Here is a 27789-nt window from a genome sequence, read left to right on the forward strand (position 1 = left end):
TGGTGTTCCACGAGTCATCCTCCAGACCCCCGTTATAAGCTGCCCCCGGCTCCCCCCCCCCCCCCAGGTTCCTGCGCTCTCTGGCCCGCTCTCTGCCTTTATACATGACGTTAGCCTGGATCTACTCGGTGGCCATGATCGTGAAGGGCATCGTGGCGGAGAAGGAGGCGCGTCTGAAGGAGACGGTGAGGATCATGGGTCTGCGGGGGGCCATCTACTGGCTGAGCTGGGCGGTGTCCAGCCTGCTGCCGCTGGCCCTCAGCGCCGTGCTCCTCGCTCTCGTCCTGAAGGTGACATGATTTACCATCGATTAGAGGAGGACCCAGCTCTACTTCTGCAGAGACCTCAGTCTGTCATTATGTTAATGAGGAAAACACGTTTAAATCACGAGGTTTTAATCATAATTGCATCAAAAAGCACAATTTTCCAAACTGGGACTCTCCAGATTTAAACTCAGTAAAAATAGAGCAGGGTCCTCCTTCAAACTGGCACAGTAACAGAGTTTCATGTTGGGTTGTTTCACACAAAATCCTATTTGAACCCTTTTAAAACTCTTTTACTCTGCCTCCTCCTCAAATAATCATCTTTAATCACACTTTCTGATCTGTTTCCTCCAATCTCCTCGACTAAAACTCCAAAGTGTTTGCTTCATTGTCATGTGTCTGCTTCCTGTGTCAGTACGGTAAGGTTCTGCAGTACAGCGACCCCTCGGTGATCTTCGTCTTCCTGCTGGTGTTCTGCCTGGCCACGGTCACGCAGTGCTTCTTCATCAGCGTCTTCTTCTCCAAGGCTAACCTCGCTGCGGCGTGCGGTGGCCTCATCTACTTCGTCCTCTACCTTCCGCACGTCCTCTGCTACGCCTGGAGGGACGTCATGGGCTTCCCGGTCAAGGTGGCGGTGGTGAGTCTGTTTTAATATCTCCTCCTGCTGTTGTCATACTCACCGTACTCTGAGGTATGTTACTAGCCATGATAATCACACTTTGGCAATCAAAGCTCCTTTTCCATTTACTCTACTGTATATCCAAACAAACTTGAGTTTGATTATTAAAGATAAGATGAACATGCACACATGTTTGGCATTGTCCACATGTGAAGCCTTTTTGGAAAGGAGTAGGCCATTTCAACCTTAGATATTCCACCTAAAAACGTTTTGTGCATAAATAATAATAAAATAAATGCATGCACTTTTCCAAAGTAACTTTTGCTCTTCCTATTAACAAAATAAACACTATCTGCTCTATGGAGAAATGAACTTGTACTCTTAGATTCCAAGAAGATAAATGGGATAGATTTTTGTAAAATGTAACTGTTATACATGGTTAAGATCTTTTTTTGTTACTTAATTTAATTAATCAATTAAAATGGTTATTTTATGTTGACCAATTGTGCTGTATTGTTCCAGTATCAAATAAAACATAAAAGAAAAAAATATATACAAATGAAAATAAATAAATGAATACATTTCCACACAAATAAGTACATAAATAAATGTACAAATAATGAAATAAACACGTACAATGATTCTTACATATATTAATGTCTTATATATATATTTTTTTAATGTTATAATCTTCGCTGATTGTGCTCTGTTGTCCCAATAAAAAAGAAAACAGATTAGATAAACATTTATTTAAGTGGCAGGGAAATGCAAAATGTAAATGCAAAAGTATGAATTGTTTTCAAATTTAGAGATATTTGTAATTATGAAAATACAACTACTACTTTGGACGTGTGCAAAGTCCAAAGTAGCTCCATCAGGTGCAGGTTGATAACATTTCTCATGTTGAAAGGAAGTTCATCTACTCAATTATTTCTTTATAGATTTGCCCTCATCCTCTCTGCATAACTCTGACAATGAGTTGTGTCTTCAAGATGGATTTAGAGTTTCTGTGAACTTTAAACATTCAATCATTTAGGAATAAATATTCATCCTGTCACTCTGCATTGCTTCCCAATTGTCTTGACATATATTGCCACAAACCTGCAGAACTTTATTAAAACTGGACGCACATAAAGAAGGGAGTAGACGGACACAGCGAGGAAGATTCTCCCCCCTCTTCTATCTTATCAAGATAAATGCTGCACCATTGCTCAACCTTCAGTGTAGCCTTTCCGCGACCTTTATGGAGCTGCTGCTATCATTTGTCCTCACGCTGTCCTTTCTGCACACAAAGACACAGCATCCTGAATCTCCATCGCTGTGTATCGTCCCAAAACTTCATCCGGTTATCTTCTCTTTTTTTGTCCTTTCAACAATACGATATCAACTCGAGGAGAAGCAAACACTGTCGTGCTTTTATCTATCAATGTGCATGTCGTCTAGGGCCGTCTGAATGTTTGTATTATATTATTTATTAATAAAATGTCCATTACCATTCAGCTGTATCCACAGAGTGCATACAAATTATAATTTTTTAAATGTATGAAATTGAATTAAATAATTAAATGCATGCCTGAATAAATAGATGAAAATAATGAAAAATATTCATATTGTCTGAAAGGACTAAAAACGAAATGTTCGATTAGATTAAATAACTTTAAAAATACATTGTGATATATCATTTTAAGGCTATATAATTGAGGCTTCCTAATAGACACGCTTTCAAATGTATTGTACTTTGTTAAATCTGCTTCAAACCGACATCCAATAGAAATAACTTTGACCGTAAACATTATTTCACTCTTTCCAGTCCATTTCCTTTTGCACTCTGCAGGCAGGTGATGTATGCGTTTTAAATATAAAGGAGTGCAAACCTTTTTAAATATCCACACTCCCCCGGCGCTTACATCTCCCTCTGCCTCTGCACAGTGAGATGGATCTCCCTCTGCTCCTCTAATTAGCATGAGCAATGTTCCTCTGACCAAACCACTATCCAGTTCATCCTCACACTTCATCACTGGTGTGTGTGTGTGTGTGTGTGTGTGTGTGTGTGTGTGTGTGTGTGTGTGTGTGTGTGTGTGTGTGTGTGTGTGTGTGTGTGTGTGTGTGTGTGTGTGTGTGTGTGTGTGTGTGTGTGTGTGTGTGTGTGTGTGTGTGTGTGTGTGTGTGTGTGTGTGTGTGTGTGTGTGTGTGTGTGTGTGTGTGTGTGTGTGTGTGTGTGTGTGTGTCCAGAGCTGGGATGAAACCCCATCGTGCCGAGGCATACAAATTGTCCCCCACATTGTCCTTGATAATGAAGTCTATAATTTCTAAAGATCACCTGGATTTACGAGAAGAGCTTCTGAGAGCAGCTGCAGGCAGGAATCACATCCTACCACTCTCTACTGTACTTTTTAAATCTTTTTTTACCTGCACTTCTGAACGAGGTGGAAACAAGAGAGTGCCTCGAGCTATTCTGTTTTCTGGAAATATTTTCAATTAATCTTTCTGTCCTGGAAAAATCCCGAGGAAAATGCTAATTCCTGCAAAATCATTTGATATTGCTCAGGTTATAATTGATTCCTGCTTTTTCAACATCTGGACGCTCACTTCAGAATATGGGTTTTGTTAAAACATGTCTAATAATGCACTCTTATTTAGGAAACTCTCAATAGACCAACATAAGTACATGACTATTACCTACTGTACTAATCACAATGCACTGCTCATTATTCTCTCAGTATATTACAAATAATTGCCAATATTCTGGTGAGTGTGATTATTTTCAGCTCTTCTAATTTAATTTCTAATATAGAATAAACTGAGACAATTAACTATATTTATTTTGCAATAAACACAAAGGGAATTCAATACAACAAGGCTCTCAATGTCTATGTTGTCCGTAAAGCAGATTGGGATGAATAGAGTACATCTTATCTTATCTTTAAAAAGGACCTACATAAATATACCAGTTTACTCATCGCAATGCAATGCTGATTTTTCTCTCAGTAGTTATGAGTATCAAAATAATATTCTGCCAATGAACTAACCGATTCCCAGTGTTGTTAAACTTTCCAGACTTTCTGTTCCGACATGTTCCTGCAGGAATAAAAACTCTTCCAGTTTATCAAATCAATCTTCGTCACACAGGAGCTGGTTGTGCTCCTGTCCGTCATGCAGCTGTCAGAGACGACTTTCTGCACAGCGCCTCTGATCGCTCTTCCTCTAACGATGCTCTGTGGCTGCAGCCAGATGAATCTGACATGTGTTCATGTGAGGCGCTTCTTTGGTCCGCCTCCTCCTCCTCTCGGAGCTATATAAGTGGCTGCTGTGGTTTTGTCAGCCATTCATTCCGAGGTCAAGGATGGTTGCCCTGCTGTCACCTCGTTCTCTGACTGTCTGCTGATTGCTTGTCAGAGGACAGAGGAAACAGGAAGCTGGAGGTCTGTGTCTCTGCAGCAGGTCGCTCCTCTTCCTCAGCCTGGTAGTGTAACACCGGGCAGGCAGTCTCCGTGATTGTTGCAGCTTCACAAACGCTGTGAGCAAATGAGGCGTGATGAAACAGCTGGCGGTGCGGAGTGATAGGCCCGCGGCAGATGATGTCTCATGGGCAAAAGCATCATTTGCAATTTCCCTCTGTACTGTATGAGAGCACAGACAAATCTCAGTTTGCAGCTCAGTCTCCATCTTTGTTCTGAAATGAAGTCCTGAGAGATGTTCACAAAGCCGGCGCAGCAATTACAGCAGCTGAGCTTCCTTCTGTCTGCTGCTGCCGATCAGCTGAGCGTGACCTCGATGCTCAGATTAAGTCATCACCTGAATCACTGAATGCTATGTCCTCTGAGTCGTTGCTTTGGAATGACGTTTCTCCTTTACTGCCGATAATTAGACGAGCAGATGGACACTATTTTCGTGTCAGGGTGTAAAATATGGAGCTGGTTAGCTTAGCGGTCTGAAAAAGCTAAAATCCCAATGTTACCTCTAGGCTGGGCTCTGGTTTAAGACAGAGGGTGAAAAGGATGCTGCAGCACAGGCGCCATAAAACAAATAAAGAGCTTTGTGAACATTAAAGCTTGGAAACATGTCACAGTAGAGACTCAAAATACTTATATTAAACCTGAATATATGCAGAATTTGTGCTATTCCTTACTAATGAATATTGTTAGGGAGATAAAAGAAAGTTTAAATCATAATAATAATTTTGTTTACATGATATATAAGATTTCAAAGATTACAAGGAGGTCAAATAGTCGAGAATACAAAAAAATGAATAATAATAATCAAAATATACTCAACAGATGACCCCCTCGGTAGAAAGTACAAAATAAATTAGACAATAACAAATTCAATAATAATAATAATACCATTAATAAAAAAACAATAATAAAGATTTAGAATCTTAGGTACATTAAATACATTTCAAAGATGCCGGTAGTCCCCATGCTTGGTTAAAGTCATGCACGCATTAACTCCTCCTCGCACTCTTTCCGATCCACCATGCTCTTGTCAATCCTCCAGAGTCTGCTGTCCTGCGTGGCGTTCGGGTACGGCTGCGAGAACTTTGCGAAGTACGAGGAGCAAGGCATCGGGATCCAGTGGTCCAACATCCTCCAGAGCCCGGAGGAGGGCGACAGCTACACCTTCATCGTCTCCATCCTCATGATGCTGTTCGACGCTGCCTTTTACTGGCTGCTCACCTGGTACATCGAGAACGTCTTCCCAGGTATGCACTGTTATTAAAGCTGATTCATTTGACACCTAATGATTCTCTTAGAAACTCAGCTAATGTACAGAGTAGAGATATAGGATTTTATAATATATGTGAGTTTTGCATTGGCTACATATGGATATACACAAATTGGTCATCCTGTCATTAAGAATATGTATGTTATTGCACAAAAACATGAATGAGATCAAAATTCAATATTGATGCAGTCATGCAAACAGACTTAATGCTTTATAACGGAGAGACAGGATCTGTGGGGAGGAAACATGAACTGTACTGTCATTCATGTTTCTGAAGTAAAATGTGAATATCACCTGATCCCAGGTCAGTATGGGATCCCGAAGCCATGGTACTTCCCCTTCACGGCGTCGTACTGGTGCGGGACCGCCTCTGTGACGACCGCTGCCCCCCCCTCGCTGAAGGACCCCTCCGTAAACAGCGGTAGGTAATATGTGTGTGTGTGTCTGTGAGAATGAAGTGTTAGTTTATCGCGACGGCTCGCAAAGAAACTGCAACACCTGATTTGTCACTTCAGGTGAAAATGGAGTTTGTTGCTTTGTGAGGAACAGCGGTGTGCAACTCGTGAACATTTTTTTTTTCCAATTAACATTCAGAGGATCGAGTGAGGTGTCTTCAAATGTCACACTTTTAAAGGAATACAGTGTTCTAAATAAATAATTGTATTTTTAAGTTCATTTAAATGTGTCACTCTCAATATATCATTTTGTGTCAGTGAGGCACATGAAGATAATGAAGGCATGTTTTATAAGTGTATGCATGTTTTGTTTGCACGTGTCTGCAGAGTATCTGGAGAAAGCACCGCCCGATATGAAAGCAGGCGTCTCAATCCGTAACCTGGTTAAAATCTACAAGACGGGGAAGAAGCTGGCGGTGGACGGCCTCAGCATGGACTTCTACGAGGATCAGATCACGTCTTTCCTCGGACACAACGGAGCCGGGAAAACCACCACCATGTGAGTCACCTGTTGCTCCTCTAGAAGGTTGTGCTCTGCACGTTTGAAAGAGATTGGGAAAGTAGGTTGGAAGAGTTTTAGGATGACAGGGGTTTAAAACACAAAGTGTAGGTAAGACTAAGAAGCAGAGAAGAAAAAGCTCTGAGCGACTTTAACCAAACATAACAGAGCACTGAAAACATGCACATGCTACTATCTTATTCTTTTTAAAGTTACATAAGCAAGAAGCATGCAAAAAAAGAAGAAAATAGTTTATTTATGCTATTAGCTATTCACTTTATTCCATGTGAAATCAATTTGGAGAGACTAAAAACATAATTTTTTATTAATAATTGTATTATTTTAACGAAATCAAATAATGCAAGTCTCGAGGACTGGCCAAAAAAGTTTGAAATAGCTGTAGGTATATTGAGTTCCTTTCCAGCTCTATAATTACAAAGGAGTTATGCATCATCCCTAAGCTTAATAATAATCTGTGTGTGTGTGTGTGTGTGTGTGTGTGTGTGTGTGTGTGTGTGTGTGTGTGTGTGTGTGTGTGTGTGTGTGTGTGTGTGTGTGTGTGTGTGTGTGTGTGTGTGTGTGTGTGTGTGTGTGTGTGTGTGTGTGTGTGTGTGTGTGTGTGTGTGTGTGTGTGTGTGTGTGTGTGTGTGTGTGTGTGTGTGTGTGTGTGTGTGTGTGTGTGTGTGTGTGTGTGTGTGTGTGTGTGTGTGTGTTTCCTCCGCAGGTCCATCCTGACCGGCCTGTTCCCTCCTACATCGGGAACGGCTCTGATCAACGGATACGACATCCTGTCTGACATGGACTCCATCAGGAAGTATCTGGGAATGTGTCCGCAGCACAACGTCTTGTTCAATGAGTGAGGGAAATCTGCAAGTTTAAACACTGCTTTAACCATGCTTTCATTTCAGTGTTTTTAAAAGAAGAGATCATTAGAGTGCATAATGAGGTCTCATCATCATTATCCCTTTCTCTTTTCTCCTAAAAATCATATTTCTCCTGATGGCATCATTCCCAACTCGTACATTCCACCTTTAGCGTCCCTTCGGTTTCTTTCTCTGCACAAACTGATTACCTGCAAGTCCCTACATCATAATTACGTCTGAATACCTGCAGATTACTTTCATTAATATGAATCCCTGACAGTCAACGCATCTCTATTAAACAGGGTTAAAATGCATGCACACAGACAGATAGACATCACAACATATTTTGATCCCACTTTTCTCTATCAGCTCCAAACGTGCACTTGAGAAAAAGCAGCCTCATCATCATCTTGCAGGATGCATTAATGTGACAGTTCTGGACACTTCAAACACTTTTACATAAATACGTGGCAGGTGATGGCCTCTTTTATTGCTATTGATGTTCATTTCTCTTCCCAGCCTGACAGTGGAGGAGCATATCTACTTCTACGCCCGTCTGAAGGGACTCAGCCGCCAGGAGGTGCAGACGGAGATGGAGCAGATGATTGAGGACGTTGGTTTACTGCACAAGAGGAAGGATCTGGCTAAGAACCTGTCAGGTGTGTGTCTGGTGAAGTTATGCTGTGATGTACATTTCATTCTAGATGTGTTTTGTGCTCAGTGCATTCATTTATTCCCCCTGGCTGGGAGGGAATATCATCTTCAGATTACCCTTTGCTGCAAGGTGAAGCTGCACCGCACACACACACACACCGCCCCTGTGTGTCACAGGTTGTGTAATTCATTGTCTGGGGAACATGAGCTTGACAAACTGTCCTCGGTCACGGGTTACTTGTGAGCAAAATCACTGAAAATGACTCTGAAGGCTGATGCATGCCGACATTTCCACTACATTAGCTCTGCAGCAGATGCATTTGGACTGGAGTAACCCGAGGAAGGTGTGTCTACTCCTCTGACATCAATCTTCTTGCAAGAGAGAAAAAAAACGATCATCCTGACACGTTTAGTATATAATCAGTTCCCATATTGTGTCATAAAAACACAGGAAATACTTTATTCTTTAAGACGTAATACATGATGGAGGTTGTTCTGTTGCAGGCGGGATGCAGAGGAAGCTGTCTGTGGCGATAGCGTTTGTCGGCGGCTCAAAAATCGTCATCCTGGATGAACCCACAGCGGGTGTGGACCCCTACGCCCGCAGGGGGATCTGGGACCTGCTGCTCAAATACAAACAAGGTGAGGAAGAACCAACGCTCTGTCGGGTTCAAGTGCGTCCTTACAAATACTTCAAATGTGTTATTTTTTTTTACTTCTAATGGCTTTGAAATATGGCATAAAATGTGTTATTCTTGAGGGACTGACTTGTTTTAAAGAAAATCAGGAATTCAAATAAATGTACACTTTGTTAGAATTTGTGTTGTTCACATTTATATATAATAAAGGAATAACCATAAGAATAATAGTTTTCCTGCAAAGACTTAAATGGTCATTAAATCGTTCTTATTTTATTCTAAGTGGCATTAAAAAAGGTCTTGAATCTTACTTGTCTTGAGCTTTGTCTCAAAACAAGTAAGCTTTAAGTGTCAGCTTTAAGTGTTGCTATCATTTGTATGTGTTTTGGTACTTTACTTGAGGACATAACATAAATATACGCTAACTTACTAATGGTGTTGTTCACAGTTCACAGCCTTTAATATATGTGAATAATTTCAGTTTGTATATTTTACTGCAGGAATTAACATAAATACACACTAACCTACTGATAGTGTTCATATTAAGAGAACAAGAAAAGATAACAAACAAATACAAACACAAAAAATAACTTTTCCAACCAGAGCTGAGCTACAGGTAAACTTTAGCGCTTGTATTGTGTATATTAACATTCGATTAGGAGAGTTAAGGGTAATGACAGTATCCGATTGACTCTGTGCCTCTCTGCAGTGGGTGGACAGAAATTGTAATTTGTCCTGGAACAGAAGTGAATCTGAGACGCTTTAATTGACATTTCTATTCAACGGAGTCTGTAATTGTGTCCTCCATCAGTCAGCGTTATATACCGTGTGTCTCCTGCTGCAGGACACGGACATTACAGCAACATAAACTCAACACGTGTCCAAATGTTGAATGTGCATTGAGTGACATGCCGCCCTCTCTGTCATTAGCTCATCATTAACTTCCACAGATAACTCAGCGTTAATGAGAACTCCCACATCCTGTTAGTCCTCTAATTGGCACATCAATACAGAGTGTGTTTTTTATAGAACATTCTACTTATTTTGGCTCTTCACAGCTAATTAAGCGTGCAGGCTTTTCAAACAAGTGTTTTGATTGAATTGGCTTTCCCTGAGAGGCCTCTTTTATTTGAGCTTGAAAGCACCACACAAATATAAATATGACATTTTTGTTAAAAAAGCAACCAAACAAGATTTAGATTACACAGCAAATGAAACTAGATTTCTCCCACTAAATTTCTTGGAAGTGAAAAAAGAATTAGCACCTCTGAAGTAAAGTTATTACGATTTAATTAGTGCTTGTGTAGTGAAATTACATAAAGCAGCTCATCTGAAATGCAATAAACAGAATATTACAGCGGCACAGTACAGCACTGAGATTACATCTGACACATGTAGGAAGGTGATTCGCTTTGAGAGGAACAGAGCTGCAAAGAAAATCAATTCAGAGCATGCAAACCTACTATAAGTTACATGTATTTATGTGGATGCTGATTGCAGCTGTATGTATCTTCCTCCATTCAGAAGCAGTTACACCATATCTGAATCTCTTCCACTGAGCAAAATACATTATTTCGGTTTATTCTTTATTATATTGAAATGGAAACCAAATAATGCGTAATGGCTGCGTGGAATTGCTCTGGCTCCCTCACACAGTCTGAAGCGTGCAGGTTAATAATAATATTCACAGTGTGAATGTGAGCCTGCATAGTGTCCCCCGCTTTAAAAACAAACAAACAAGATAATAGAAGGACGGATGATTTCCACAGACGGCAGTTAATAAAGTGTTGCACAATAATTCATCTTTCTGCAGAAGTACATAACATCTGTCCAGGTTGTAGTACCCATTCCTCTCAGGTTGATTTAGAGGCGAGGAAGCTGAATAACGGAACATTTCCAGCCGCTCTTTGCTGTGCGAGTACTTCCAATTTACCTGAACTGCTTTTGATATATCACTTTCTGCTGTAATGCACCACAAAACACGATAAATCAGAAAACCTGAGTGGGCCGTCTGCAGTCCAAACACATTTATTTTACTCCAAACTCTCAGAGGACGCTGAGCCTTTAGATTTTCCTCTTGTAAAGCATAACAAATCCTGAGGAAAATTATGTGTGAGTTTGAGCGTCCAAAATATCTCCTCACCCCCTCCCCTCATCAGCAGCGCGCTCTCCCCCTTATACTAAATAGTTCTGTGCAGCTCGGGGATTTCTTGGGGAGTTTTATTCTTGAGGACTTGCTCGGCACAGCGTAAGCGAACAATATTTAACTGAGGAGGGATTTAGCTGATCAGCTGGTGACAAGGCACAAGAGGAGGAGGGGGAGGGGGAGGAGGGTGAGGAGGAGGAGGAGGAGGAGGAGGAATAGTTGGCCAAGCAAAATGTGGAGCTGCAGCTGAAGTCGTCTGAGTGTGCCCCCGAGATATATGTGACCGGCGAGGGTTTAACCAGCTCAGCAGCCTTCTGCAATAAACACCAAATGAAGTGAAGATATAAAAGTGCATGTTCTGAGATTGGAATGCCTGATATGGGACAGACATGTGCAAAAGATATAGAAGAGTGTGCAATGTTTACAGTGTGACGATAAACTAGATGTGCTCACATGATGTGCATAAAAAAAGTGTCTATATGGGGAGTTAAAGTTAATCACAAATTGAAAATCTGTCTAAACGTAGCAGCGTGTACATGCACCATCATTGCTAAAGAAAAAGCTTCTGTTATTATCTTTAGTTGACCTTTGTGGCATTACTAGCCGTACACATAGAATCTAACACAGTCTGCTGAAAGTGTCTGAGTTGAATCGGGTTCCTTTTTGTCACTAAACGATGAAAAGATGAGGTTCAATGTTTTAAAAGTGACTCCATCAAAAGTGACTGCAGAGTCCCAGCCATGCTGAGACTTAATTACACTCCTTCCCTCTGTCCTGGTGTTTGGGGCACGTGATAATTAACGCTTGTTATCTGATACAGCGTGATATTAAAGGATTTGCACATCTGTGAATAGCCTCGCAGTACATGCTGTCGTTGTCATTGCAATCAGTTTTCGTCGTCTCCGAGCACAGAGGAAATAAGACTCACAGAAACGCTGGAAAGCAGGCTTAGTGTGGCCTTTATCATCATTTTAATTTTGTCCCAGATTCACACCCACACACACTCCTCTGGAGCTTTGTTGCCACGTTGGTAAAAACAGTGTGGAATTGGCAGAGAGGAGATAAGAGAGCACCATGCAGAGACAGATTGTGATATTGGCTTGATTCGAACACTTCTGATCCCAGACACATTTTCTTGTCAAAACAAACAAAATCCAAAGATGGAAAATGCTTCAGAGGAGCTTTTTTTATTTCCAATCTGTGCTTTAATTTGATTATATTTGCAATCCAGTGTTTCTCTCTCTCACTGAGTCCATTCACTGGTGTGTTTCCTCCTCAGGCCGCACCATCATCCTGTCCACACACCACATGGACGAGGCGGACATCTTGGGGGATCGCATCGCCATCATCTCCAACGGGAAGATGCGCTGCTGCGGTTCCTCGCTCTTCCTGAAGAAGTGCTTCGGCAGCGGCTACTACCTGACGCTGGTGCGAGAGGGCAGCGTCAAGATGGCGGCACAGAGAAACGGGATCATTCAGTGTCAGGTCAAGGATGTACCGACAGTAAGAAGACCACTTTTCAACTCAAAAGAGACCAAATATTGGCAATTGACAAAGTGGAACCATCATTATGATATGCTTTTGTTTGTCACTAGTTTTGTCCAAGTCTACATCTACCATAACCAACACATTTGGCACTTAAAGGAGACCTATCATGCTATATTTGAATAATATATTGTAGGGCCATACCTATACAGTGGGTCAAAAAAGTATTTAGTCAGCCACCAATTGTGCAAGTTCTCCCACTTAAAAAGATGAGAGGCCTGTAACGTTCATCCTAGGTATACCTCAACTATGAGAGACAAAATGAGAAAAAAAAAATCCAGAAAATCACATTGTCTGATTTTTAAAGGATTCATTTGCACATTATGGTGGAAAAAATAAGTATTTGGTCAATAACAAAAGTTCATCTCAATACTTCGTTATATACCCTTTGTTGGCAATGACAGAGATCCAACGTTTTCTGTAAGTTTTCACAAGGTTTTCACACACTGTTGCTGGTATTTTGGCCCATTCCTCCATGCATATCTCCTCTAGAGCAGTGATGTTTTGGGGCTGTCGCTGGGCAACACGGACTTTCAAATCCCTCCAAAGATTTTCTATGGGGTTGAGATCTGGAGACTGGCTAGGCCACTCCAGGATCTTGAAATGCTTCTTACGAAGCCACTCCTTCGTTGCCCGGGCGGTGTGTTTGGGATCATTGTCATGCTGAAAGACCCAGCCACGTTTCATCTTCAATGCCCTTGCTGATGGAAGGAGGTTGTCACTCAAAATCTCACGATACATGGCCCCATTCATTCTTTCCTTTACACGGATCAGTCGTCCTGGTCCCTTTGCAGAAAAACAGCCCCAAAGCATGATGTTTCCACCCCCAAGTTTCACGGTAGGTATGGTGTTCTTTGGATGCAACTCAGCATTCTTTCTCCTCCAAACACGTCTAGTTGAGTTTTTACCAAAAAGTTCTATTTGGTTTCATCTGACCATATGACATTCTCCCAATCCTCTTCTGGATCATCTAAATGCTCTCTAGCAAACTTCAGACGGGCCTGGACATGTACTGGCTTAAGCAGGGGGACACGTCTGGCACTGCAGGATTTGAGTCCCTGGCGGCGTAGTGTGTTACTGATGGTAGCCTTTGTTACTTTGGTCCCAGCTCTCTGCAGGTCATTGACTAGGTCCCCCCGTGTGGTTCTGGGATTTTCGCTCACCTTATTTTATCGAGGAATTTACCAATTAATTCATTAAAAATCCTACAATGTGATTTCCTGGATTCTTTCCCCCCATTTTGTCTCTCATAGTTGAAGTGTACCTAGGATGAAAATTACAGGCCTCTCTCATCTTTTTAAGTGGGAGAACTTGCACAATTGGTGGCTGACTAAATACTTTTTTTCCCCTCTGTATGTGACTTTGTTAAATCAGCAGGAATCTTTAAAATATAAAAATGTAATGAAAACTTGTGATTTACAAGCCTTTACAATGAGTTCCTCAAAGTAGGTAATCAGACCCATTGATCTGGTCCTCTACAATAAGCAGACATATTTAAATATTCAACATTTGTATTTCTTAGTCACCCTATCAACAATATTATATATAATAATAATATATTAAATCTTAAATATTCCTCAGATACCTTTTTGTTTGTCTTCTTTAGTGTGTATGTAGTATTTCCAAAGGTAAACTGAGACTTTTCCTGAAGCCAAATACTCCTAATACTCTTCAATGTTAATGTTTGATCGAGTCTACTAAAATGAACATGTTGTTGTTTATAGATGTGTCCTCTGCGTTTTGATGTCACTAACAGGAGAAAGACTTCACCTCTCGCAGCGGCAGTCCAGATGACGGCATCGGCAGTCAGACCTGGGCCAACTCGGACCCCTCAGGTACTACAGTAACTACATCTCCTCCACATCTCCTTTCCTGCCTCCATATTTCAGAATTAGCTCACCTCACCTTCTTTTTTCAAACCTTGTGTTAAATGTCACGGTAGCACACACACAGTTAGCAGCTATAGCTCCAAAACCTCACAGGAGTCTGGGAACAGCTCCAACACACACAAAAAATAACCATAAAACTCCTCAAAATGCTACCAACATCTATTCTCTCATTGATTTCTGTTCCACATTTCCAATTCCAAACCAGCGGACTGTACAGGAAAGCTGTTGAAATCATGTAACCACCTTAGAAGTGCACCTCAATGTCACACTGAAATGGTGAATACACATTGGGAAGTAGTTTATTGATAGAGAAAGACTTCGAAGAGCTTTGTGAATATAGAGAACTTGAAGACAATGTGGACATTTAAACATTAAATGATGGGAATTCTATTTTTTATTTCTTCAAATAATTGATGGCCTTGATCCAGAGTTCTTCTCCTTCCTTTTTATATTAAAGGGGACATATTCAGCTCATGTTCATATTAGTATGTTGTGCCTATACTATGACCGAGTATATTCTGATTTGTGAGCTGGCCGGCTCTGTTGTGATTGGTCAACTAGCTTAGAGATGTCCCGGCCCTTAGCCTATAACGTGCAATGTGTTGGAGCACGAGCCAATAGAAGCACGAGTTTACCATAGTGATGTCATTACAGTACGTTGTGAGGTTTTCTAAGCACATCCATGTGATATCTTCAGTCTCAGGTGGCTGTTATCCTCTCTTCTATAGATTGTCCTTCAAATTCAATAAAAAATAAATAGAAACTAAAAAGACATTTCATAAATTCTTTGGTTAGGCTGATACAGGGGACAATGTACAATGCTCTTCAGCATCAAAAGGTCTTTGGAAGGTTTTCTTGTGATTTAATATATAAGTTGGCAAGTCAAAAACACACACAACACATGACCAGTCTCATTATTCTAATATCTTGTCACATTAATGCATAAAAAGAACATACAGGTCTGAAATAAATAGTTTGATCCATTTCCCCTTCTATTCTAACAACGACTCATTCTTGTTTCAAACAATTCAAAGCATCTAGAGTAGACACTTTGATAAATGATAGCAAGAACAAATATGAAACTACAGCAAAATGCTTTTCAAATCTTATTTGTAAAGTTTAGCTCATTGCTTATGTACTTCATGATAAGTTCTCAACCAATTATTATCTCATATCTATAATCTCATTTTCCAGAACTTATTTCTCAATGGAGTTTTATAATGAGAAGTACATGTAAAGACACAGAGAATCAACACATGCTGCAGGATGATGGCACAGGTAACGGCAGTAAGAGTTTATGGAAAATAAATCAATACTCATAAAGATTCCACACATGATATTCAGATTGATAATGCCATAAATATCATCCTCACATTTCCTGAAGTGACAGCACATTCCTCTTTGTTACTCAGAGACAAACACACTCGCACAAATAATCCAGAGTGAGGCGGATCTATTTTGTTCTTCATAAATACAGCGGCAGCAGCTGCTGCAGTAATTATGTCTGAGAGTTTCTGATCGATAATAGACGCCGTGTGTCTGCAACTCTGAGCTGATTGATTCTCAGAGAGACCGGCTGCAGAAATGTGTCTACAAATCTTTTCACTGTGTTTAAAGGTCAAAACCTCTCCATACGTTACACAACTGCTCTAACATATTCTCTCAGATGTTTGTTTTCATTTGACTGATATTATTTCACTTACTCTAAAGTTCTTCTCTGTAGAGCTACAACCAAATAGTATTATTCATTTATTGCTGGTTAAAGAATACATTTGATAAATACATTTTTTTTAATGAAATAAGAGAGATTTAAGTAAGAATTCATAATAAAAAGATCAAATAAATGTAATATATTTATTTAAACAAAATAAAATAAGAAAATCCAAATATCTTGTTTTGTCAGACCAGGAAGTGAACTAAAATGTGATGTAAAAATAGTAACAATAATGCTTACAAATAATAATACAATTTAATACCCCAAAAAAATCAACTTTAATGTGATATAAAATAGTAAAACTAATAATAACAGACTTTAAATATAACTATATATTTCCCACAGAGCTGTTGGTGTGTGCACAGGAACCATCCTGAGGTGTTTTCAGTAACTCTGTGTCTCTGGTTCTGCAGACGTGTCAGATGTGGGTCAGATTGTGCGGCGCCACGTCCCCGGGGCCGTGTTCCTGGAGAGCATCGGCCAGGAGATCACCTTCGTGCTGCCGTACGCCGGAGCCAGAGACGGGACCTTCGCTCTGCTGTTCTCAGAGCTGGACCGGGCCTCCGCTGAGCTCGGACTCACCAGCTACGGCATCTCAGACACCACGCTGGAGGAGGTACGGCTGGGAGAACAGCCTGCAGACACTCAGAGCAGCTTAGAATGAGGCTACATAATATAAAATACACATACAGAATGCACATAATGTCATAAAGCATGAGCAAATGTGCTATATGTGAGACAGAGAAATGTTAGTATTGTAAAAAAAAAAAAAATGTACTGCTTCAATCCTCCTGATTCTGAATCCTAAGGAATGAATGATCATAATTTTGACATACAAAACAAAAAAGCTAACATTTTAATTCAAAAATAATACACTAAATACAAACAATTTAATTATTGTGTTTCACCTTTTTCTTTTTCAATTACACTGCACACCATATGTACTGTTTATTTCTGCTTCTCCTTGTCCTACCATTATTCTTCTCTGAGTCTGAAAATAAGCATTCCGAATGTTGGTGGACAGAATATAAATCACACCCCTCCCGCACTATAAGAAGCAACCTTACCTTTTAGCTTGCTCTCAGGTGCAGTCTCAGTGTAATCCTCAGGTTTGTTGAAACACTTATTTTGCAGCAGCTCATCAGACGCTCTCAGCTGGAGCACAGAGAGAGGAGCGCTGATTAATGAGCTGCCTTAAACAGACGAGCATTAGAACACCACTGCGTCTTCATCACAGTCAGAGTGGACCAATACAAACACACAGATAGGCAACAATCAACAGGTGTGCAGCAAACTGGATAATTGGTCCAATTAGATTTGAAACTTAAAGGATAATTGACAAGCACAACCCGTGGCCTATGATTACATCAGGAACATAAAACACGTTTTTTATTATTTGTATTATTTGTTTCTCCCTCTCAGTACTTTGTCAGCCTCGTGTTGAGACATAAAGCAGAGAGATGTTGGTTAATTCTTTGTGTGTAACTCCGACATGAATCACACTCTCTCAGCTTGCCGGCGATGTTAAGAATTCCTTTTGAATGTCTTTCATTCAGACACCACAAGGTTTTTTACCCGCCATGTTTTCTTTTTAAAGTCCGGCTGCACTTCAGTAGAAATAAGTGAGTGACAGTGATAAATACATGAAAAAGGGGCGGATGGATGTTTCATGGAAGCTGCTAATAAACCACTTCTACTCTGGTTATTGTTATGAAAATGCTTTTTAACAGCTTCTGACTGTTTTATGGACAAGGCAGCAGTTTTATTCTATTCCTTTGACTGTGATTTACCACGTAAAATCACATTTTGCCAGAGAAGACTTTTTAGAGCGGGGACGTTAAAACAGAAAGAAATAAGGCAAGGTCACTTTAAATGTCTCATCATTGTTTTAATAATCACAAATTGTTAGTTTACTTAAAGGCTCTTTTTTCTGGATTCTTATTTGTGTAACAAAAAATAAATCTCTTATAGCATATTAGCTTTCTCTCACCCACTACAATCACTATGTTTGCCTTCATTCTGCTGCTGTGCATGATTAATGTGACAGAATGTCTTAAAACGTTTTTTAAAAAAATATATTTGCTTTATTTCACAGATATTTCTCAAAGTGGCAGAAGAAACCGGAGTGGATTCAGAAAGTAAGTAAACTGAAATCATGTCAAATGAAATGGCTGTTATCTTACACTGGCTTCCAAGTAACTTCCCTTCTTCACATATTTTTTAAATAAGATCAAACATGTGTGTTACTCTGATTCTTACTTGAAACTTTAAGGAGATATTTTAAGAAAAACAGTCAAAGATCATCGAGACGTTGGTTATGGAAATATCCAAACAACCTTTAAAATAAAAAGTTAACTTTATTAAGCTGTAATGATTCCTTTGTCATGTCCAAAACAAAAAAAAAATGATATCTAGTGTTGCATCACAACATCAATATACTACTAAACTACATGTTTCCATGCTTTAATGTTCAAAAACATAATTTTCTCATACTGCCTGTGCTCTCTCCTCTTTCACCCTCTGTCTGAAACCAGAGCCCAGTCTATCAACATTTCCATCACAAAAGTCTTAACAGTTTCTAGCTACAGTTCCTGTTGTTTACATGAAGCCAATGTCTGGTAACAGCTTCGTATTTACTGCAAGTACAACTTTAGTCAGGGCAGCTGTTTCAGCTATTTCACAAGCATTTTTACAAAAGCAACAATAGTTTCCCTGTCGCTTTATCTTTCAACACTTCTTTAGTTGTTGCCTGATTTTTATTGTAGACTAAACTTTTCCATCATATTCCCCTCCATGCTTCAGGAGTGGGGTTATGTATGTGAAACCATTCTTCCTCTGTAATTTGAATCTTCAATTCCTCTTCCCATTCAACGTTTATGTAGAGAGATGACCCGAGGCCCCTTCTCTTCGCATGCATCCACAATTACTCCAAGCGGAAAACAAAAAAATCATTAATGTCTTATTTTTGCATTTTTACTTCGACAGTCTACATTTCTTTGGAGACAGAATCTGGCAGTTATTAATACTGTATAAGGTTGAAAGCTGAATAAAACAATAACAATCAGCACTTTGAAGAAGAAAAGATGTATGTGATTTATAAGTAGGAGACACGTCACTCAAATTGCATGTACAGTACAGGTACAGTTATCTTTAAAAGTGTTTTCTCAACTATTTGTATTCTTCAGTAGATACATCTTCCTCCAAACAACACGCAACCTCACAGTTAACTCCTACAATCTCATTCCTGAGGCACCTGGCTTTGTGCTCTTACAGGAGTAACATATATATAATATGGCATCATGCAGGGCAGGTAGCTGTTAGTTTTGTTATTTATAAACTTAAATTGGGTCAGGCCAAAACAACATATCTTATTTGTATTCCCACAGCAACAAAGGAGCTGCTGGAGCAAGACTGCAGGAGAAACTCATTCAAGAGGAATAGCATCTCCAGCGCCTCTGCAAAGAGAGGCAAGTTATTATTTTAATGAGGGAAGCTCAATTAAACATTGGTGAAATGCAGAACGTCTTCAAATAGAAACTTGTTTTCTTTCTGTGTCCCTTGCAGAGTTAAAGGAGAAGTTCACAAGTAAAGTGGAAGGTGCGTACTGTATTTCATTCTTAGTTGTATTATTGTAGCAAATGTCTGATTCCATTCTTCAATTATGAACTTCTTTCGGTTTAGGGATTCACCTCAGTGGCCATTTAGAAAAGAGGGCATAAACAAAGCTCTGTCTGAAACAAAAAGTCGTTTTCTTTTTCTTTATCTAAACCGCTATTCCATTTTACCCAAAGGAAAGAAATTGACTGCCGTACTTTCATACAATGGGCCTCATTCACCAACACCTTCCTCCGTTTGTTCTCAACTCATTACTGAGAAACAACTCAAGCCTAAAGAGGGCAGCGCACCACACTGCAAATGCCAACAAATCGCACATGTTTTCAAAGTTGAAGAATTTTGCAGGAAGTCAACGCCAAATGAGATTTAAATTAAGTGGATAATAAATAACACAAGAGAATATGGGATGCTCTAATCATTAAGTAGTGAAGTGTGCAGAGTTTATTTATCGCAAAAAGGTATAATATAATAATCGACTAGAAAAATTATAGTTAGAACCAAATATATATATTTGTGTCTATTTCTCATGCAGATGCCTATCGACATCTGTACATTTCTAATTTGATTGTGAAGTAATGAAATGCTTTGCTATGTATTGAATTATATTGACACACAACAAAGCTTTTTAACTAATGTACATATTAAATGAATGTATTGTGTATAATTCAAGTACACAATAAAGAATATAAGTGAGAACTTTCTGTGGTGATTGTTTAGCTTTTTAAAAATGCAGTTACATTTATGTTATTTGTAACAGGATTACATTTAAACTGAAGGCTATTCAAAAATACATATACAAACAAATATTGTATTCTACCTTAGTTTGCTCTTGTGTAGTTTTTACCAAAACATCCAAAATGGGAAAACTGAAAATGTGATTCTTTTAAAAAAAAGAAAGAAGATATTTAATCTTAAATATAGACATTTCAATATATAGAGTGTTGGAGTTGACACTGCCTTGAATTATAACCTCTTATCTCCAAAATATCTCAATTTAAAAAAAAAAAAATCTTGATGATATTGTCAAGTATTTTACATAATGCTCCGATAATAGAAAATGGTTGATTTAATTTCTCTGCAGACCTCCAGAGCAGCGCCAGCCTCAGTGGGCGGGGGTCCTCGGTCATTGTCGGGGGGCAGCTGATTAGAAGACAGTTCCTGGCGCTCTTCATCAAACGCTTCCACCACGCCCGCCGCAGCCGCAAGGGCCTCATCGCACAGGTACTGTCCTCCATCTGTGAGAGTGATGAAGTGAAGGCTTACACAAGGAAGGATTGGAGGAAAAACATGTTCAAAATCACTTAGTGACAAATATGATAAAGTACAGTCATTCAGGGCATAGGCACGTCTTCCATCTTGATTTAGTCGATGGAATTTAAGTTGTGGAAGAAGAAATCGACACAAAGAATGTTTTTGATAAAGATTGAACAATGTGCTGATGGGTGTAGGATCGCCAGTAATGTGCACCACAATCATCATCATTAATCCCAGAGGAACACTCCAGAGGATGAAGAAGATAGGACAGAGTGTGTGTTTCTGCAGAGAGAACAACTTTAGTGGAAGCTCTAAAAACCTGCTGATCCATTTTCACAAGATGACAATATGCTTGCTGTCACATCAGCAGAATAATGTTGTGAAACTCTTCTTTGTCATAGAGTGCATTTCAAATAACTTTCTATCTTAGAACTGTGCAAAAACTCTATGCTCTTTTCACAAGACAAAAAACATTGTATTTCTAGTTACATTTCTAGTTGTGCAAGCCAGAGCATGTCAAATCATGACTTCTCCCCTTTGCATTTTGACACAAACGTGTGCCCCGTGTGGTTACTGTGAATAGATTAGTAAAAGCTGTGCTTCCTACAAAAACAAACTTTCATCTTTCTCTGTATAAATCTCTCTTTATCAGCTGGAAAGTGTGTATACCTGGGGTCAGTGCAGGATTCCTAAGCTCTCACCTTTGCAATTCAATATAAACTTGTGTCCGAGTAACCGTGAATATATGTATGAGTAAAAGCTGCTTTGGAAAAATGCTGCTGTTCTTACTTCATAAACACAGAAGAGATACAAATGTCCTCTTCCTCCATATAAATCATGTCTCTATGTGTATACCTAGGGTCAGTGCAAGAGGCATGAACTCTCACCTTTTTGTATTTTAGCACAAACTAACTTGTGGGGCCACGATGCTGTAGAAACATTGGTCAAATCTACTTTCAGAAAATGCTACCGTTCCATTTCCTCTTCCTTTTTATGAATCTCCCAACGCAAATGGGTATACCTGTGGCCAGAGCAGGATGTTTTCCCCTTTGACAGAGTTTTGCTTTGTATGAGAATGAATACATTAGTGTGTAGAAATGTAAGCAGGTGTGTTTACGTCTTCACTTTCATCTGATGGCTGTCGATGTCTCCACAAAGACTAAGTGACACCCGTGATTTGTTTTGCCTTCATTTCACAGCTCACTCATCATGTGTTTTCGTTAGCCGTGTATTAAATGTGATGGCATAACAATTACAAGGATGACAGACTCATTTTGGCCCATTAAGACCATGTCTATATTATTTTGTTCCTCATAAATATAATTTCAAAAGTCAAAACTAATAAACATGTGTAATTCAAACGAGTCGAAAGCAATTTTGTTAGCGGCCACTTTCCAAGGACAGTTTTTCTAAAAAGTGACACATCTGGATTCAGAGGGAATAACATTAGTTATGAGAGGCTGAGATTATGAAAGGTGCAGCTCAGAGAGAGAGAGGACTCGTTTCACCTTTGCGGGGCGATCAGGTTCTTCCTGTAATTTGCTGCGACACCAATCCCCATTAGTCACTGTCAGTCCTGCACATCCATTTTTTTAAAAGTGTGTGTGTGCATGTACAAAGGTGCACATTGTCCTACCTCTCCCTCTTTATTCATCTGGCTAAAGCTTTTCTTCCTCCCATCATGTCAACAGCCCCCATTGTCAGCAGATATGATTGTGTGGTGAGGTAATCTACTCCAATACAAGCAGTTAGGGGAATATACAAAGAGATTATGGCGTGGGACACAAAAGCTGTGATTTATGGGGAGGAAAGTTGGGAACGGGAAAGTGTTGGCAGCGTCAGAGTGAGGAAGGAGCAGTGCTAAACTCCCTCCAGCTGCAGTTTATCATTCATGTTGAGGAATTCAGAATACGTGTTGTTTTAAAATCTAATTTTAGCAACAGCATGGTTCCTGAAGTGCTCATTTGTTATACTTAGGTTTCTGTATTATTGCTGTGAATTCATTTATAAAACATGTTGACACGAGAGGGACTTCCAGGCGTGCTTAAGCTTAAAATAATCTTCTTTTACTACTTTACTTCAAACTGGCCGTGTCCAATGTACGATGCATCTGCATAAACATCACATCCTTCCACTTGCATTAAACACAAAGTATCAATGAACCTGCTTAACACTCTGACTGATGATATTGTGCACACCTTCTAGCTATAGGTGGTCACACTCCAGGCATTAGTCTATCTTAGCTAGCAGGTGACACACTGTTACTCACTGTAACCAGTCTAGTTATACATGAGAGAAGACCATATTAACACATCAGTGAAATATGGTGTTATTATCCACTTTAATGCAGTAAAAGGAGAAATACAACAGGATAGGCATGAGTGATTGTTGGGGAAACAAACTCAATGTAATGACGTTTTTGAGTTGAAGATGAATAAGCACTTCTTGATTGTGTTTTTCTGTTTATACCCAGTTTGCATTTAATCCTGTTGTAAATCCCCTCTTAACTTGAGACTCACGCATTGTGCATGGCAGTGCCTGGGCTTTGTGAGCGTAAAGACTTTGTGCAGATCTCTCTCAATGGGAGAAGTAGCATCTGTCACCTGCAATTACTGCAGAGAGAGAAACACTCTTTCTTCTCTTCCGCCATTAAGCTTTTCACTCTCATTGCTGCCCTTTATCTTTCTCCTCCAAGCACTTTTCCACACGCAGTACATTTAGGACTTTCAATTGTAGCATCTTGAATTGGCCTGGCAAATTGCACGGCCTGCAATTAATCAAGAGTACGCAAGCCTCCCCCTGCCGCCAGCCTGCAAGTGATTACACATTAAAGATAGCTTGCATTTTTCCCGCTGACCTTTTTGTCAGCTCTAACAATGAATTACAAAGAGAATTACACAATGGAGAAAAGAAGATTCGTCTGGCGTCTGGTTTATAATAATACCAAGAAAGACAAGAGAATGGTGAGGAAGTAATTACACATGAGGGGCCAGATGATGGTGCGAGTGTTTAATCAAACTCCAAACAAGTCAGTGAGGAGCATATTAATGGGTGCACACTATTGTTGACTGCATCAGTCATTGTGTAGCATGTGTTGACAGTTGGTTGATGAAAGTAAAGACATTTTAAGTTGTTCAGTCAAGTATGTCTGTTACATATTGCTGTTTTGTTAAATCAACCTGTCTGGCAATTAATTCCTTGCAAAGTGTGCATGATTTTAAATGAAATTTGTCCTGATTTTAGAAATGAATTTTAAATGATGTGTACATGCAGCAGTATATCATATGTCTTCCCTCTGCAAGTGGTGTATTAATGTGTGCGCGCTTTTTTTGGTTGTATCAGTTAATTTGTAGCATGTAAATAAAGTAAGAGAGGGTTAATAAAAGTATTCTCACATGTACACATTTTGTGCTTCAGTCAAATTGCATTTTGTTATTTTTTAAATACTTTTTTGTATGCATTAATATCAACTCTTTACTAATTTCCTTCCCTGCAAAGTGCACATGATTTAACAGAAATGTCTCCGGATTTAACAGAAATGTCTCCGGATTTAACAGAAATGTCTCCTGATTTAACAGAAATGTCTCCCGATTTAACAGAAATGTCTCCTGATTTAACAGAAATGTCTCCTGATTTAACAGAAATGTCTCCCGATTTAACAGAAATGTCTCCCGATTTAACAGAAATGTCTCCCGATTTAACAGAAATGTCTCCGGATTTAACAGAAATGTCTCTGGATTTAACAGAAATGTCTCCCGATTTAACAGAAATGTCTCCCGATTTAACAGAAATGTCTCCGGATTTAACAGAAATGTCTCTGGATTTAACAGAAATGTCTCTGGATTTAACAGAAATGTCTCTGGATTTAACAGAAATGTCTCTGGATTTAACAGAAATGTCTCTGGATTTAACAGAAATGTCTCCGGATTTGTCTCCCAATTTGACAAAAGATTTCCATGCTCTCTGTCCTCCCTCTGCAGGTGGTGTTACCTGCAGCCTTTGTGTGTCTGTCTCTGATCTTCTCGCTCATTGTGCCCCCCTTCACGGAGTACCCCAGCCTGGAGCTGCAGCCCTGGATGTACGGGCTGCCTCAAACCACTTTTTACAGGTAAACACCTCACAAGACGTTTTGATGGCAATTCTTCACGTTGTAAACTTGCAGAAACTATCTATAAAGACATGTTTGAACAATGCTATGCATCTTATAATGATAGTTATCAAAGGCAGGAACATCAAGGAGTTCTTCACTACCAAAACGATCATTTATTTTTCAGCAACTCTATGAAAACCATTTACAAACTCTCACACGTCTCGTGCACAATAATCCAAGTCTCACTTGGATCACAAACTCATGACTTTTCACATATTTTTTACTACACTTTGGAACATAACAACTTTACACCAAAGGAGGAGAGGCACTATTAAAAAAAACGGTTTTGCCACCATAGAAATTATTATTCCTGGGTGCGAGTTATCTCTTTAAGCTTTGATGAAAACAATGTTTACAAAGATGAGTGATGCTCCATGTGAGCTCATCAGTCTATAGTCTGTAGAATACTCTAGTTATTGCAGAGGATGCATAACAAAAATACAGCACAAAGCAAATGGCTATTTCAAAGCATCCAACCGTATGAAGTGCAGCGCTTTTAATGAACACGATGTGGGTATACCAACATGTAGCTCATTAAAGACACCTTTAAAACTGATCCATTCACAGAAGGTCAATAAAGCTTTTGAAGTAAAGCTTGAATATTGAAACGAGTGACTACACTTGAAACTTAATTTCATTTTCTAACTGATGTGTACTTGAGTCAAGTATCATCAGAAACATTTAAATCATGTCTGTGTCTCTCTCCGTGGAGCTGAAACATCATTCTGACTCAGTTATCGTTTCCACTTCACAGATATTAGTGAAGGGCCCTATTCTGCTTCTTGTGGTTTCACCTTTCCTGAAGTGTGTTATTACTCACTAGTTAGTTTCTCTCCCACACACTCCCCCCCGCTGAGTGGAACGTCTCCATTGGACACCTTTGTTTACTTCTGTAACATAGTGACCTCCAACACATTGTACGTGATAGGCTTATAGGCAGTTTAACAATCACAACAGAGCCGGCCAGCTAACCAATAAGAGCAGGCTGGCTTCTGGTTTCAGACAGAGGGTGAAAAGAGGTGCTGCAGCACAGGCAATATGAGAAAAATACCTTTACGAACATTAAAGCATGTCAAATGTCACAGTAGAGGCACTAAATATAGGTTTGGGTACTGTTTTGGAAGGTTTTTGGTACCCAACCCTACTAAATACTAAAATCAACCATAACAATTTGCAGAATAGGGCCCCTTTAAAGAAAGTGACGGGAACATATCTCTTCTTTATGTCAACACAATTCAGCTTAAGAGTAGTGGGTGTAAAATGTGTTTTACGAGTAGTGCTTCATTGACGGTATTCACTTCCCAGTGTCACACACTCTCTGTTGAACAGCTTGAAGTGCACACTGAGTTTTCCTGGGACTTCCTGTGAAGGGTTCTTATGTTTTACCTTTTAAAACTGGAGTGTTCTTAAGTTTAACGACACTCCCTCTGGCCAATAACTAAATATTGTCTTTTCTCCGTAGTGACGGTGTGATTAAAAGTGGTTTCCTCTTGATTTAATTTAAGTTGTAGGTTTTTTTTAGAATAAAGACAGTAAAGCTTACACCCAGGACCACTGTTTTATCACCAGAGGGCCTATTCCTGTAATATAATGCAGCCTTCATTTGACTTTCTCCTCACATCGTTCTGCGATTTGTCATGTGGACTAGATTAACCATTCATTAGTTCCACTGTTTCTGTGTGTATGCACAAGTCTTCATTTTGCGACTGTCCAGTAGTTTTACGATCTGGAATATCGTGCTAACCCAGCCAGTCTTAATTGTAAAACAGATGGCTGCACATAATCCATTTTTACTATCGGACCAGTTGAATCTGGCTCCGTGTGACCTTCATGCAGGCACTCTAAACGAGACAATGAACACTGTATTAATCCTAACGGTCTGCGGGCTGTGGCCACCGCTGGCAGGAAGCCATCGGCCCGCTCTTTATGAAACGCTGTGTTTTAACTCCCCTGGCACCCTTAAGATAAAGGGCAGAGTGTGTGTGCTTAGTAATGAGAATGAAATTGGAATAGGGAGATTGTTCAAAGGAGACACTCAGATGATAATGAAAGGCTGTACACAGAATCCTGAGCAGCTCATATTAGGGATATATGACTCAAAGTTAGCAGAACAAGTTTGCAGCACTAGCTTTGTTAGTTCAGGGATTTCAATTCAATGATTTCTACAAAATGTATGTCCGAGGCGCTTTGTGGTGTGCCGAGGAGGGATGAGTCTGTCGCTGAACGAGCTCCTCATCTTCTCAAGCTCTACATGGAGGGCTTCTCTAGAGTACAGTCCAGCTTCCTCCTCGTACCTCCTCCTTCGAAACCTCCAGATTTTCCAGTTTAATTCGACAGTTTTACAACAACAGAGCTAGCCTTCCTTATGAGGGTAACATAAATAAAATACATAACTAAATTACAATCTACAAATCAGAAAAAGAACATAGGAAAAAGAATATTGGCCTTATTTTGCTCACTTTCAGGTTCATATTAGTATTTATTGCCTCTCCTCTGGCCTGTCTCCATGCTTTAATGTCTTTCTTTGTAACGTACTGCCTGTGCTGCAGCACCTCTTTTCACCCTATGTCTGCTCTGATTGGTTAGCTGACCGGCTCTGTTGTGATTAGGCAACCCATTAGAAATGTCCCCCCCCCCCTTAGGAAATCACATGGAGTGCTAGCAAGTAGAAAAGCGAGTGTAACATAGTGATGCCACTATCTTCCAGAAGTAAACAAAAGATTCCAATGGAAGCTCCTTGTATTCTCTGAAGTAGATTTG

The 27789-nt window shown here is 39.7% G+C and overlaps 1 protein-coding gene across 1 annotated transcript in view; it reads left to right on the forward strand.

Annotated features, from left to right (window-relative positions):
• The window catches only part of LOC307032138 (phospholipid-transporting ATPase ABCA1), a 122104-nt gene that overhangs the window by 40622 nt on the left and 53693 nt on the right, over nt 1-27789 (forward strand). The window contains exons 16-30 of the mRNA XM_079669919.1: nt 679-900; nt 5380-5584; nt 5912-6028; nt 6390-6561; nt 7286-7417; nt 7944-8083; nt 8583-8720; nt 12142-12365; nt 14164-14242; nt 16424-16626; nt 18106-18148; nt 19397-19477; nt 19575-19607; nt 20707-20846; nt 24860-24987. Coding sequence (XP_079526045.1) covers nt 679-900; nt 5380-5584; nt 5912-6028; nt 6390-6561; nt 7286-7417; nt 7944-8083; nt 8583-8720; nt 12142-12365; nt 14164-14242; nt 16424-16626; nt 18106-18148; nt 19397-19477; nt 19575-19607; nt 20707-20846; nt 24860-24987 — 2057 coding nt within the window. The remainder of the gene's footprint in view (nt 1-678; nt 901-5379; nt 5585-5911; nt 6029-6389; nt 6562-7285; nt 7418-7943; nt 8084-8582; nt 8721-12141; nt 12366-14163; nt 14243-16423; nt 16627-18105; nt 18149-19396; nt 19478-19574; nt 19608-20706; nt 20847-24859; nt 24988-27789) is intronic.

Source organism: Notothenia rossii (genome assembly GCF_949606895.1).
Source record: "Notothenia rossii genome assembly, chromosome: 3".
Taxonomy (NCBI): Eukaryota; Metazoa; Chordata; class Actinopteri; order Perciformes; family Nototheniidae; genus Notothenia; species Notothenia rossii.